Here is a 15,456-nt window from a genome sequence, read left to right as displayed (position 1 = left end):
CACTACTTGATTTTTAGTTCTATGCAAGAAAGAAGCATGAACATGTTTCACTTTTCTTTTTGGTATAAAACTGTATTTAGGGAAAAGACCAAGGTAAATACACATAGAGTACAGATTTTCTTGATCCTGAATGTCTTACAGCTTTAAAGGTCTTGTTAGCTGGCAGACTTAATGAGGTCCTGCTGGATCTCAGTCAACATTTCAGGATTTCTCTGGATTTGTTTCTGATCACTCACATCAAAATACCTGAAAATGCTGTGTTTGCTTCAGTAGAAATCAGAAGGTAAAACTTAGAAGATGGTTTTTATCATCCTTTACTTCTTCAACTCCAGGTCACTCTTAACTTACTGAACAAAACCAGGTTAGCAGTTTTTTGCACATACCTACAGGAAAGCCATTAAGGGCCCATTCATTCAACCTGTCTTTAATGTAATTTTCATATTCACCTCAAACTATTAATGACCATACATCTCATGATCTGCTTCCAGGTCTGTGTGTTGTGTAAACATCCCTTTTGCACTTGCAGAGCTTTCATCCTGACAGTAGGTTTAGAACAAGAACAAGCTCATAAATAGCTCAGAATCTGTAGCTTCTGAACACCTTGCCTTATGTGTAAAGGATCTATAGAACACAAATTTTGTCTGCACCTAGTCAAAAGAAGTCTATATATCATTGAATACAGCATAGTGCAGTGCAAGACCCATCTTCTGAATAGAATTATTTTAATTCCTATATTTAATATATTTGAAATAAAGGGTGTTGTCTTACCTGTGAATAAGACTCTGTTACACCAGCAAGCAGTGTCCTCCCTAGCTGTATAATTCTGTATAATTACTCAGCTGTTCTTTTCCCTTGCAAAGTGGAATCATATTTATTCATACCTCCCTCCAGCAAGAGACTACTCAATGCTAAATATTTCCATTGCAAAATATCAGTGCTCCTTGTTTTAAGGAAGGGATTTTGCCTGTGATAGGGAACTAGGAGAGCTTATGAGTAATGATGTTGCTTCAAATGTAACAAATCTCTGATCAGCTCCCTTCACTTCTGTGTGTGGCTGATAAAACAGTTGCTATGGCTCAGTCATTAAGCAAAATGAAGTTGATCCCTGCCTTTCCACAGGCCAGTGCTGCATTTGCCTTTTGGTCTCACCAGGGTGTGTGCGGAGAGCCCCTGGATTGCTGGAGCTGCCTGGAGCTCTGGGCTGTTCATCCCTCCTTGAGGCACTGGGGGCTGAGTGCCCACCCCTCAACCCCTTCCCCAGTGGGTCTCATCCCAGCAGATAATCTCTTGGCCTTTAAGGCAGATCCTCAGCTTTAGACTGTGTCAAAGCTGTATTGCTTTTTGAGATACAAGCAGAGATTTCTTCTGCTCAAACACACACCATCTATTAGAGCCAGGACATTTATATTAATTTTGTAAGACGCTTTCTATTACTAGGCTGATTCTACCACCATCTGCAGGGGCTTTCTGATTTTTGTTTTTATCTGTATCCACAGAATCACAGAATGGTTTGGATTGGAAGGGATCTTGGAGCCCATCCAGTGCCACCCCTGCCATGGGCAGGGACACCTCCCACTGTCCCAGGTTGCTCCCAGCCCTGTCCAGCCTGGCCTTGGACACTGCCAGGGATCCAGGGGCAGCCACAGCTTCTCTGGGCAACCTGTGCCAGGACCTGCCCACCCTCACAGGGAACAGTTCCTTCCCAGTATCCCATCTAACCCTGCCCTCTGGCAGTGGGAAGCCATTCTCCTGAGGAGAAGTTGGATTTCTCCAGAGTAAGACTTGCTGTTTGCTGTGGTGAATTCCACTTGCCCAGAAAATGTTATGAAAAATTGCTGGTTTATTTTTCAAAGCTTTCTTCCTGCTGCATACCTTGGGTGTAAATTATCCAGTTGTCTGCACTTCTGCAGTTGGTAGGATGGAGGGGACAGTAACACCAGCTGTGCCAGAGATAATTGAATACTTATTGTATCATCAGGAAAGTATTGAAGTTTACTAACACTGTTGGAAATAGCTCTGGAAATATCATAAGAAATCTGTGCAAGATTTTCTGCCATCAGTTCAGAGCTACTTTGTGCATATGGCAAATGATGCAGCATTTGAAGGATCTGTGCCCATATCTATTGTGAATTTAAAATTTTTGATCTCTAGGGAGACTCTGTCCTGTGCGGGTGTATCAGAATTTCACATGTCAGTCTGATTATCCTGGCTATCAGTCAGGGACTCCTTGGTGCCCTGCTTGACTTGCTCCAAGGGATGATGTGTCCAAGGAAGCACCATCCCCACAGGATCAGCTGCTGCCTGGATGTGTGTTTAATCACAATTAATCTCTTGGAATAAGCAGCAGACACATTTCAGGGTTATTTTTGTCATGGAACATCAGCCCCTCCATACCTTCCTCGTTTTCCACAAGGCTGGGCTGAATTTCCTCTCTCCTCCAGTGCTCCTGGACTGGCTGTGGGTTGGGAAATGTCCTTTGTGCTGCTTTCTCTTGCTCATCTGTTTCCCCATTCAGATCCCTGTGTGCCTCTGTGGGAGTTTGATGCTTTTTCTGTGTGTGGGTTTTATTGCTAATCACAACACAGAGCACTGAGGCAGGGAGGAAAATGTAAGTTAGATAATTGCAGTCAATCAACTATTTCCAATTCTTAGGTTTTATTGCATTCAGCCTTTTTGGGCTTATGAATTGTCATCTCCAGACTAGCTGAATTACACTGGGAAAAAAGAATAAAAGTAAAAAAACCCTCAGAGTTGTTCACATTTACTAGTCTGATAATATTGTCTTAAATTCTTCCATCTGATTTGAGGTTCTGTGTCTCAGATGCTTCTATTTGATAGATTCAGTTTCTTTGAACTCTGTAATAAACAAAATGTATAGATGTGGACTAGACCAAATGCAAAACCAAGATTGTTTTTTGAAACAAGTTTATTTTTAAACTAAGCCTTACTTTTCAAAGCAAGGCTTATTTAACTTCTAGACTCGTGGTTAACAGTTTCTTGAAAACAACTTTGTCCAAATAATATTGATTCTTTTTTTAACAGTATAGTAACCCAAAAAAATCTATTTGTGCTTTGTTTTTCCCTTAGTATAAGTGAGAGAAATTGCTTGAAAACCCAAAGAAAAAGAGGGAAGTTTGTGCAGTGTCTTCTAATTTGCCATGGTTTTGCCCTTTATTCCAAGTGAGCTGTGTCTCATTTGACTTTGTATTAATATTTTCCACCTTTGTGGGATGGAGTTTCTCTTCTGCATTGTTTTTCCTGGATGTAGGAGGGTGGATGCACAACTCTGGGTGTTTTTTCCAATAGACTCACATGCTGCAAAGATAAGCAGAGCAAAAAGCGACTGAGCAAGGGCAGTGTTGGTCCTGCAAGAACTGGATTCACAGGCTGCAAGGAAGAATCATTCTTCTTGAAATCCCGTCTTGTCCTACCAAGGGAAAAAAATCCCTTGTTGGAGCTTTGGGTTTACTGTGGTACAGCACCTGTATGTTAGGTAACATTTCCATACTGGCACTAGAACTGGGAATTCTAGTACTTAAAAAGCTGATAAATATTAAGGATGAACCAAGAATCTTACTTTTCTTAATTATTTTCAGGCTGAATTTCTGTCTGGGTAACATTTGTGTGCAGGAAAAATGGTGGTTGATGGGGGAAGTGGGAAGAGGAAGATGGTCAGCATGGGGCCTTTTCTCCAGAAATCACTCTATGACTGTGCATTGTGTCAGTAGGAAAAACAGAATTTAAAAAAGGACAAAGTGGTTATGGTGTGGGTTGGCTTTTTTCCAGCTTTTAACCTACATTTTCATTGTCCTCCATCAGCTTTGCTGTGCAGGGAACACCCGTGAGCAGCCTTCTCTTGAGTAGCCACTGTCCGTGGCTTGTTGGTCCACTGAGAGTGAATATCCAGGGAGGGTGCAGGAGCAAAGAACTTGTATGTATTGACCATATTAAACAGAAAACTAGGGATTTGGGAGAGACTACACACCGAACATCCCTGTTTCCTGGTGCTGTGGCTATACTAGTCCAGAGAGCTACTGAAATTCTTATTGAAGCTTTAGGCAGGAGAAACTTCCTTTGTATTAGTTACATGTAAGCCTTTGAAAAGATATACATGTAATTTTTAGTTGCTTTGCTTAACTAGGGTCTATTCTAGTCAGCTGTTTTGGTTTTAGTTTGGTTTTTATCCCAGCTGCTGAACTACACTGGTTCAATTTTTTTTTCTTTTTTTTTTTTTTTCTTGGTGCTCAGATGAGTATAGGATCAAACCAGTGGAAGAGGTCAAATACATGAAAAATGGGGGAGAAGATGATCAGAAAATAGCAGCCAGGAACCAAGAAAACTTGGTAAGGATTGAACTTATCACTTCTCTAATAAATAATGTGGCTCTGCTTTTGTAATGGAATATGCAGCACCCTCCAGCTCCGGCTTGTGCGCGGCAAGAGGATTTTCTCCAAAATGTCACAGCTCCCTGCAAAGCTCGCATGGAAGGTGCAAAATGCAACTTTTTCCTGCTTGTCTTTCTGAATTAGGCTCTACCTGATCTTGGAGTGAGTGCCTCCATGATTTTAAGTCACTCCCCTTCCTTGCAGATCCGAAAACACTCTTTATTTGGAAATATGTGTCTGTTTAACAAACAAGCTGGAGTAAAACAGCGCTTCTCTGCCATTAAGAAAATGACCTACTTATGTAGATACTTGCTGGTTTTCTGTATTTTAAAATTCCCAGGGAAGGCAATTTGGAACAGAAAAAAACAATATATTCATAACACAGCAGTCACAAAAATCATGTGTGTTTCTTTTGCCCCGATTTGAGCACTTTGCCAGCTCGCAGTTCCATTAAGGGAAGGCAATCACAGGCAAACTCTTAGGACTACTTGAAATAACTAAGATGCTGTTGAAGGAGCTTAAAAATCATGGTTGAGTCACTTCTGGCATTTCTGAGAAGTTATTGCTTCTCTTCCAAAGCTGGAGGACTGTAGGTTTTGTTATTGTCTGGCTGAGGCTTTGACCAGTCGAAGTTTTCAAAGACATCCCACAGTTCTTGTAGCTGGGTGCAAGTTTTCCCATCTGGTTCCACTCATTCAGTGCAGCTTTTATTCACATAGAATGGTTGGGTTTTCCCCCCTCCATCTGCAGGTCCAGAGGGGAAACAGCAGCAGCAGATTCCAGTGGAACCATCACCATTATCACCGGCTGAGGATTTGCCTTTTGCTATTATTGGGCAGCTGTAGAAAATGCCACTGTTTGGGATTTTTTACTTTTGATGAAAATATGAGCTCCAGCAACTTGGCTACTTTATATTTCATCTCCTAGACACACATACATTACACAACTACAGGTGCATTCCTGTAGCAAATGGAGTTTATTTTGCTGCCCTGTCCTGTGACTGAGTTACAGGCAAGATGATTTCTTCTTCAACCTCCAGATCAGCCATTTGCTACCTGCAATTTTGCATAGCTGGTGCTCCAATGGGTGGTGCAACTTCAGCTTGGAGCAGGATTTAGAGGTTTTTAGCAGATTGTTGGAGAGTCCTTTGCAGGGCTGGGAGTTGGAGTCAGTGATCCCTGTGAGTCCCTTCCAGCTCTGGATATACTCTCATTGTGTGTTACATTTTACACTGGCCTTCAGCTGTAGTTAAATGAGAATATTTGCAGAAGGGCCCAGATCAGTGCAATGACAGCAGGGAAGGGCTCAGGAAAGCTCAGGTCTGCTGGGGTGACACACTTGCTGAATGTCCACTCAAAACTAGCTCGAGCTATTTTGCACTTTGATTGGTGCTAGCTATCTTGTAGCACCCAAGTGTTCACCTGATTGAATGTAGGAACAGCACAGTGCTTTGTATTTTGTTATTGGTGGGTCAGGTTTGCTGGGAGCAGTGAGTTTGTTGGGAAATGTAACAGTAAGGATTTGGAAGGCTGGTGTAGGTCTTCTGTCATGTTTTTTTATCAGGAGAAAAAAAAGCAATAACACAAGAAAGTCTTCAGCCAGACAGGATGGATATGCCTTAAAACAAAAACTGTCTTGCTCACCAAAAAGGCTTTATTTTCCTTTTCCTCTTCTTACTGTAAGGAGATTACCTTGTCTGTAATATATGCAGCTTTTTAATCCTGAGAATTGTCAAGTCCTCATCACTTCTGGTTTTTTTAAAGGGGTTTCACTATTGGAGTTCTCCTTAGTAAACATGTTTTAGCTCACTGCTTAGAGGATGGGTTAAGCTACCCATCACTGAGGCTTTAATTTCCTTAGTGTGTGAGAAGTTGGCAAGCACTTACATAATCCCATCTTCTCATCAGCCATTTCCAGGCAACTGAAATTTTAGGAACAAGAAAAGGTGGTGGGACTGGCCCTTTTTTCTCCTCTCTTGTTTCTTAACCTGAATTTCTTTATTGTCATGGGGCTGCAAATTCACATTCCCTTCAGGAACACAGCCCAGATGAGATACGTAACCTCAGTGTCTGGGAACTGCTCTGGGTGGGTTATCTTATCCCCTGATTCTGGTGCTTGAATTGTGTTATTCAGATGCCATGGAATTTTTTGATCCCATTATCATCTCTGTTACTTTTTTAAGGTATTTTGAAGTCTTGCTTAAAAAAAAAAATCTCAGCTCAAGTGAAAATAAACCTGCTTCCCTTGTATCTTAGGCTCTTTGATGTGCTGCCATCTCTGCCTTTGGTGCTGCAGCATTTCTGAGTCAGGGGGAAAGAAGGTCACATGAGCAGATGAAGAGAATGGGAGGGCATGGCAGTCATCAGGGAGGCTGTCATTCCACACTGGGTGCTGAGGCCAGACTCCCAGCTTTGATTCTGCTTGAGGGAGAGCCAGAGAAGGGCTGATACCAGTTTGGGTATCTGTGGGAGAGCTGAGGCTCTGTCAGTGAATCACCACGTTCTCAGCTTCAACCTGAGGCTTAAGCAGGCTCCACACTTGGGCAGGTCTGGCACAGTGGAGCAGAAATGCTCCCAAAACACAGTGCCAGCAGGAATGGCTCTGCTGGGGCTGTCTGCCAGGGGAAACACAAGATGCTTCATGAGAAGACATTTGCTGCTGGAATCAAAGGCCCCTTTGGATTAACATGTAGGCTTTTGACAAGGGGAGAAAAAAACAAGAAAATATAAACTAAGCTTGTTTTCCTGCTGCTCCTTTGTATCCATAGGACTGATTCACTTCTTTAGTCAGGTTGTTTCTCGAGTTCTCCACCTGCCACTGGGATCTCACTGCTCCTGGTTTCATTCCAGGTACCTCTGACACCTCCCAGAGCACCTCCACCTTCAAAACAAAGCCAGAGGTAACTCTGACACCTTCCAGAGCACCTCTACCTTCAAAACAAAGCCAGAGTCATTGCACTTGAACTGGCAGTCCCATGTCCCATCCACATCCCAGCCTGCAGGGTGGGAATGGGATATAGCAGGATCAGGCACTGCAGAACTGGGGCTGCACTGGATGCTGTTACTGCACCACGAGCTTTGGTGGCTGCTCAGCTAAATCAGGGATGTTTGGAGTCAGGACAGTGAAGAATTAGCAGATAGGTTGAAGACAGAAGTAATTTGTACTACATATTATGCATGTTTTTTAAATCACAAGTGTTGCTTTGTGCATATATAATTTTTTTTTTTTTTTTTACCCACATGTAAGAAAACATGGGAGCTGTGCTAATTTTCATGTGAGATGATGCATGGAAGGTAATGTGTGTGCAGTGCTGTTTATTATTCCTGGAGGTCAATGAGCTGCTAAGATGGTTATTTGTCAGTTCAGAAGCAGAAGTCCTGCCTGGGATGGTTTGTTGGGATGCTGGGCTTTGTCTCCATGCCCAGCTTGGTGCTAGGGTGCCACATGTGGTGCTGAACTCCAGCTTGTGTTAAAACTCAACTTCAGCTCCCCAGGACTACACAGGGGCTCTACAAAACCTCTTCTGCATTTCTCCATCTTCCTGGGGGAAGATTTTATGCTAAGCCTTCTCCAAAACAATGGGAGTTTTGCCACTCAGCAAATCTGGATGGAGTTTTTTTGGCCCTAAAGCTGAGGGTGGATTTGTCACTGTGAAAGCTAAAATGCCAAAACTCAGGCAATATTAATATTTTACAAGCAGGTATGACCAAAATAAATAACATATTAATAAAGACCTTTTAACTTTTTGTTTGGAGGGGACTGTTTAGCTCTTATATCATCATGTTAAATGCACAGAGTACAATTACATAACAGCCTTTTTAATACTCATCATAGGGCAGATTTAATTGTCCTCATTTCCATACTCACACAGCACTCCTGGCTTTCTATTGTAAAATATTACTGCCAGAAGAGGTAAAATGAGAAGGTGTGTGGCGTTCCTGCAGCTTAGCATTGCTTTGGCAAACTTCAGGAGCTGGATCAATTTTCCTGTGAACTGGGCTGTCATAGTACAGATATCCCTGAAAATACCAAATCCCTAAAGCTGCATTTCTGTTCTGTTGGGTAGTTATCTTGATATTTATTGCATTCAGGTTTTGGATGTTTTTATAACTTTTATTCATCATTTTCTGGGCTGTACTGGCACAAAAGGCCACTTACTGGGATTTTTATGCTTTGTTATCCAAACCCCTAAAACAATTAGATATAATCCTGTGTTTCATCCTGGAGTTCAGTGGTGAAATTGCATGTTAGAGCTTGAGATGAATTCCTGCTGGAGCTGGGAGAAAATTGCCTCTGTTGCTCTTGCTACCTCTCACTCCACCTTTAATAACAATGTTTTGCTTTTTGTTTTACCCAATTTCCACAAATTTCCACTCCACTTACCTGCAAATGTGATTTTTGTCTCTCTTGAGCTTCTCAGCCCAGCTGCTGTTCTCCATTTATCACCCAGCTCCATATTACTTGGAATTGCAAACCCCCTGCCTCCCTGACTCTGTATTCAACACCAGTTATCATTTTCTGTAGTGATTTGTATAAAGTAGGCAGTAATATCTGATAGATGAAGTGTGTGAAATTAAAAGCCTGGCAGAAAATGCAGAATGAAACACCTTAATAACCGTATCAAATGTAATATGTGAAAGGGAAGACCCCTATTTAAATATATATATTACACTCAAGATGTAAAATGCATGTTATAGATGCATCAATCATAAATATTTTTGATGTGCAGTGCCAAGATTGGTGTATGTTGAATTCCACATCAGTTTAGGAAAATACATTTTTATTCTATTTCCAACCTGCCCAATCTAGGTGCTAAAAAAACTAAATAAAAAAAAATAAGCCAGCTAAAAGAAATAGAGTAGCCACCACTGAGTTTATTGGGGGTATTTGTGGTGTTTTCCTTTCTACAAATGTAAAATACCACAAGGGCAAATTTAAGCATGGAAATAGAATTAATGTGGTACTTTGAAATACTTAAAGCCAGTGCTGCTTATTATTGCTAGGTAAGCTTTGAATTGCAGTCTTGTAAATGCGTAACTGCATTTTTATTTCAGCACTGGTGCAGCACATTTGTGAAGAGCTTTTTAAAAACTGAAGTTAGCACATACTAATGCATATTCCAGTGTGAGAGTTTCTCTCCCTAATGTCCTAATTATTTATTTCAAACCACTGTGCCATGGCAGTATTTCAGAACACACCATTTCAGGATAGAGCTTGCTCACGCTCTGCTTATAAGGGGAAAGAAACCAAAAATGCCTGAGAGCCTTCAAGCCCTTAGAAAAAAGAGGTTTTCCTGGGTTTTGTCCATCCTGAAGAGTTTGGGTGTGTTAAATCCTGTGCTGGCCCCTCATTTGCTTTCCTTGCTGCTGGTGACATTCTCCAGGAGCCCTGTTCCACCAGCCCAGGGTCAGCTCCAGTTCAAGTGTTGGGAAAACTTCATCCTGTTAGTTCATTATCCTCTCTAAAGGATGGGTATCTAGAAATGTATCTTATATATATATACATATATATACATATATATATATATATATATATATATATATATATATATATGTATATATGAGATGCTGTTAATTTCTCTGTATCTTGCCCCCCTTTTTTTCCTGTCTGCTTTCAGGTCACAGAATCCCAGGTTGGTTTAGGTTGGAAGGAGCTTAAAGCTCATCCAGTGCCACCCCCTGCCATTGCCAGGGACCCCTTGCACTGTCCCAGGTTGCTCCAGGCCCCTTGGGCTGGCCTTGGGCACTTCCAGGGATCCAGGGGTAACTGTGCCAGGGCCTCCCCACCCTCACAGAGAGAAGTCTCTGCTCAGTAACTCACCTAACCCTGCCCTCTGTGAGTTTGAAGCCATTTCCCCTTGTCCTGTCGCTCCTTGTCCAAATTCTCTCTTGGAGCCTCTTGAGGTATGGAATGCCAGTACTTATAGATGCAGCATAAATGTGTGTGTGTGTATATATATATATGTGTGTGTGTGTGTATATCTATCTATCTATCTATATATATATACACACATATATATATAGGTATATGTATATAGGCTCAGCTAATGAAAATCTTGGAGATGTTGTTGGTTCTTGTGTTGGAGCCCAGGCAGGGTGAAACCCACAAAAAACCACAGCAAAATGCAGCTTGGGTCGTTGTGGGAGGGAAAAACAGCAATTGAAACACCCTTTTTCTTTGGGTCCTGGGGCATAGGAGTGCTGAAAGGACAAAGTGAGCATCAGCAGATGTGCCTGGGGGTGGGATAATGTGCAGAGGTCCCTGTGGTGTTCATCCATGCAGCTCCTGTGCTGCTGGGAGTTGGAGAGAGCAGGAATGGAGGGCTCCAGAGCCAGCCTGCTCCCCAGCACGGTTTCTCACAGGGACAGGCATCCACTTTGCCCAGGTGCTGTGTCAGCCAAAGCCCAGGGCCCGGGGCAGCTCTGTGGGAACAGGTCCCACAGGTTCCTCAGAGCCCAGCATGGAGCTGCTCCACATCTGGACTCTCCTCCCTCCACCCAAAGAAACAAACCACAAAACAAAAGCCGCTGCTGCAAAAATGCAGCTCCAAAATCAGTGAGCAAAGGGAAGACAGGGATTAAAATTCAAAAGTAAGGAGGTGCAGGAGGGAGGGGTGTGATACCAAGCTCCTTCTGCCCGAGGTGCAGGGTTCACCCTGGGATAGAGGAGGTGGGTGGGCACCCCTGCCCCGGCACCTGCAGGGGCAAAAGTGGGGATTCCTCCAGGCAGAGCTGCTCTGAGCAGTGCTGGGACACAGAGGGCAAAGCAGGGCTGGGCCCCACTGGGGAAAGGTGCATTCCAGACCCAGGGAGGAAAACACCTCTGTAGTTCTTGATGTCTCATACCCCATCCCTGAAAGTGTCCAAGGCCAGGTTGGACGGGGCTTGAGGCAACTGGTGATAGTGGAAAGTGTCCCTGCCCATGGCAGAGGGTGGCACTGGGATGAGCTTTAAGGTCCCTTCCAAGCCAGACGTTTGTAGGATACTAAGAGAAATTTGGCATTCTACTTTCATTAGCTGATATCTAAAAAAAAACTCCCTGGGAATATACAGTATTTTCCTCCAGTCTTTGTTGACGGGGCCTGGGTTGGCACGTTTCACACTGCATGCCATCTGAGGTTCCCTTTCTCAGAGAAATGAGAATTACAGAATCATCCTTTGGATTTCTTTTTTTCCCCAGAGCCTGAGATCCTAAATGAATGCTGCCCTATCACTATCAGTGCTAAGTAATCACAGCATTTCAATTTTCATAACCCAGCCTCTCCAGTGTTTTTTGCAGCTGAAATAGAAGTGCACAGAAAGGACATTGCTACTGGAGCCAGTTATTTTAAATGCTGTGCAATTAGCTCATTTCCATATTGCTCATTTCATTTCAAATTTGCATTGATATTCTTCAAAGAATGGTTTCTCATAATGAATTTATGACAGTTTTAGCTCATTCCACTTACGGGTCACTACATATTATAGAGACATCAAAGTAAACGATTGCACTGGGTATTAATATTCTTCTTCTGGATTCCATTAAAATGGTTGTGATGAGGAAGTATTCATTTTTTCCTCCAGTATTTAATTGTGAAAATTTAGAAGATAAATGAACATCATTAATAAATATTTTTAGCAAGTCATAAGATCATAAAAAAGTCGTTGAGCTCCAGGTGCGTTGCTTCAGACCAGACCTTGTTTCCTTCTTCCCCCTTTGTTGAATAAATCTGCACAGTGCCCTGTGGAGAGGTAGAATGATAGGATTTTCAAGTTCTTGATGAATGTGATTTAAAGTAGAAAGCTTAAAAACATGTCATTCTATTTCTTTCAAAGTGTGCTAAAATAACAGTGTCCAGGAGCAACATGTAATTGTGGGCTTGATGGTGGAGAAAATCCATCAGTGATGGGCAGCTCTCAGGAACATGGTTCAGGACCAGCCCACATTGTTGGTGGAAAGGATTCTTGCAAAACCTGCAGAGGCATTCCCACTGCCACTTGTGGAAGCAGGTCATTTTCCATACAGCTTGTGTTGTTTCCATGCCTGTATCATTTGAACAGGTGAGTTTATGCCTGGGATTTCCCCCCCCCCCCCCCCTCTCTGGGAAAGCTGCTTTTGAGTAGGATGGACACAGGGCTGTTGGTGAAACAGTCAGCAGTCATGGCAAGGTGTCAAGTTCTTGATTTAAGAGTTTCTTCCACAATTATGAGTTCCAGGAACCTTCAGATTCATTTTTATTCTTCTTATTTTTTTTAAAGAACATGAGCATCTCCTACATTTGCAGAACTGAAGCTTTAAGAAAGATGAGCTGTAGGATTTTGCAAGCTGTCAGCAAGAGGATAAAGAAGCTCTCTGTATTCTCTGTTTTGGTACTTGCTATTCAGCAATTGCCTAGTAGCAATTGCCTAGTAGGTGTTAATTATTAACTCTGCTGTTTGGGAACAGAGCATAAGGCGAGATACAGGCAGAATGGATCATGCAGAAATACCTAAAATCATCAGAAGTCACTGATAGAGACTAAAGCTGTAACTGCAGGCAGCTGCTGTGGCCTGAGAGGCTGAGTGTGGAGCACTCCTGGCCAGTGGTGAGCTGGGATCTCCTGACCTCCTTGTGATAGTGGCAAAGTAACTCAGCCTTTCATCTGTTCACCTTTAATTACGGATATCATGTGGTCTGCTCACACTTGCTTTTCAGGGACTCCTAGAGTCAAAGTGGTTGTGGTGGAAATGTAGGGTCTGGGATTTCCATGTCTGGTGAGGTGCTAATTCCAGACTGTAGTAGAGCATGGAGATAACAACAAATTCATCCCTAGGTGCTTCATTAGGTGTTTATCCCTACAGCCTTTGTGATCTCTCAGTTTCGGTAGTCACTGCTTTGGTTAACTTTCCATCTATTATGCAATTTTATGCTCACATCATCCTTGAGATCCTTGAGCAGGAACATTCCCACCACTGCAAGCTGGAGTTTTGTGTTTGCTTGTTCCATGTTTTGGTTGTGCTTTGCCGCTAGATGTGAGCAAAGGTGGGAAATGTTTCACATTTGTAGTGGAGAAAATGGTGTTTTGCTCAAAATTACTTGAAACTGTGGTGAACATTTTTGAGTGGACTTCTTAATTCTCCCAGGGAAATGCAGGGGATAGGCTACCCAGGTTTTTGGGATGTGAGGGCACACATCAGCAGGAAAGATCTTGATTTACTGGTGTCTTCTCTAGAGAAAGGGAAAGAGAGCTGCTGGGGAAGCTCATTAGCTGCATTAACAGGTCCTAAAGCTCTTTAGCCTTAATTGCTGTGTGCTTAGGGTGACAGGGTTGGCAGGTCCAGGTTTCCCCAGGAGCTGGTGTGAACATGGGATGTGTTCTGGGAGCTCTGGGAAGGGCACAGCAGCCTCACCACAGCCTGGCAGGGCTGCAGCCATGGCATGGCCCTCAGGGAGCTGGTGGGTGGCCCAGGAGGGGGAATTTATCCCCGATGGTGGATTAAAGCAGGATGGGTGTGCAGTCCCCCAGGAAAAAGGATCTGAGCTGCCTCCAGCTGAACTAGAAGTGCTTCAGCCACCTCCAGGAATAAAAGAGTGAGTGTGTCCCTCCTTCTGCACTGTGTATTCCTGCACCAGGGCTGGAAGGAGCTCAGCCTAGTCTGTTTCTCACTATAATTGAGCTTTTGGACTTTGGTTGTTTCCCTTTGATTTTGTGGATAGCCAAGACCAGCTGCTCTGCAGGCAGCTGGGGGACTCAAATGTGTTTTGGAAGGGATTTCTGAATTTCAGCTGATGGAAAAAAGAGTAAGAAATTGGACAGGGAGGAGGGGAAACAATGTAAGAATATAACATTCAAGAGTTCAGGATTTTTTTTAAGTAAGAAAAAGTCAGGGATGGAAAGAAAATCTCTGTGGAAATAAGTTGATGCCAGTAAAGGCAAGTACTTCAGTATTCTGAAAAAGCTGAGAAGATAATTCAGACTCTTGTGCATACAGAGTTTGGAATTACATGTAGGTATGTTAAAAAAATCTCCTGAATAATTCATGAATAATTTCTGATAGAAAGGAGTGGTTAATACAGATATCAAAGTAGTACTGGCCTAAGTTAATATGAAGCTTCATGTTTATTCTCACGGAGAAGAAAATCTTTTTTTTTTTTTTTTTGCTTTAAATTGTTTGTTCCTTGCTCCTGGAAGAAGCAGTGTTGGAGCTCAAACAGAGCTCTGGGTGCTCTGCTTTCATCTCCCACATTTGGTCTGTGTGGACCATGTGCTGCTCTATCTAATATGTAATCTTTCCATGGGATACCATCAAAGACAGGCAGCTTTAAAAAAAAATAAAAATTAAGCCAACAGATAATCTCTGCATGGGAACACAAAGCCAGTGCTTCTTAACAAGGTAATCATATTATAATTGTGTGTGTGTGTGTGTGTGTGTGTGTTTGTATGTATTTAAATGTAGTTTGTATTGCAGCAGCACCTGAAGGCAAGTGTTGGGAACCAGAAGCAGCTGCTGTGCCTGCAAACACAGCAAGAATGGGCCTGCATATTACCATATTACCAGTTCTTCCCCAGAATTTCATCCAAACGAGTACTTTTATTCCAAAACCCTTGTACTTCCAGGGCAGTGAGCTTGGGGGGAGTTTCCAAAGCTAAGGACGCTAAAAACAAAGGCACAGCCTGGTGAGGGGAAAGCTCTGTGCCACAAGGGTGTTGTGCTGTCCTCTTCCCTCAGTATGGGCCTACAAGAGAGAGGCACTGGCACTAGGGTCTGGAGTGACACAGCTGAGGGGGAATAGCCTTAAACTGCCAGAGGGCAGAGTTGGATTGGATAGTTGGAAGAAATTCTTCCTGGCACAGGGTGCCCAGAGCAGCTGTGGCTGCCCCTGGATCCCTGGAAGTGTCTAAGGCAGCGTTGGATGGGAATTGGAGCACCCTGGGTAGTGGAAGGTGTCCCTACCCATGGAGGGGTGTGGAATGAGGTGGATTTTAAGGTGTCTTCCAACCCAAACTCTGTGATTCTGTGGATATTTGGATGGCTCCATGATGTGGAGGGGCAGTTTGGGAGGGAGTGCCATCAGGCTGCCATTTTCCCTTGGTTTTCTCCTCTCCCTTAGC

At 43.0% G+C, this 15,456-nt stretch overlaps 1 protein-coding gene across 1 annotated transcript in view; it reads left to right on the top strand.

Moving 5' to 3' along the window:
* C7H1orf21 (chromosome 7 C1orf21 homolog) overlaps positions 1–15,456 on the top strand; it is a 102,129-nt gene that overhangs the window by 56,797 nt on the left and 29,876 nt on the right. Inside the window, exon 3 of the mRNA XM_058808658.1 lies at positions 4,249–4,343. Coding sequence (XP_058664641.1) covers positions 4,249–4,343 — 95 coding nt within the window. The remainder of the gene's footprint in view (positions 1–4,248; positions 4,344–15,456) is intronic.

This window comes from Ammospiza caudacuta, chromosome 7 (assembly GCF_027887145.1).
Source record: "Ammospiza caudacuta isolate bAmmCau1 chromosome 7, bAmmCau1.pri, whole genome shotgun sequence".
Classification (NCBI taxonomy): Eukaryota; Metazoa; Chordata; class Aves; order Passeriformes; family Passerellidae; genus Ammospiza; species Ammospiza caudacuta.
Note: the sequence above shows the minus strand (reverse complement) of the source record. Positions and strands in the feature narration are given on the sequence as shown.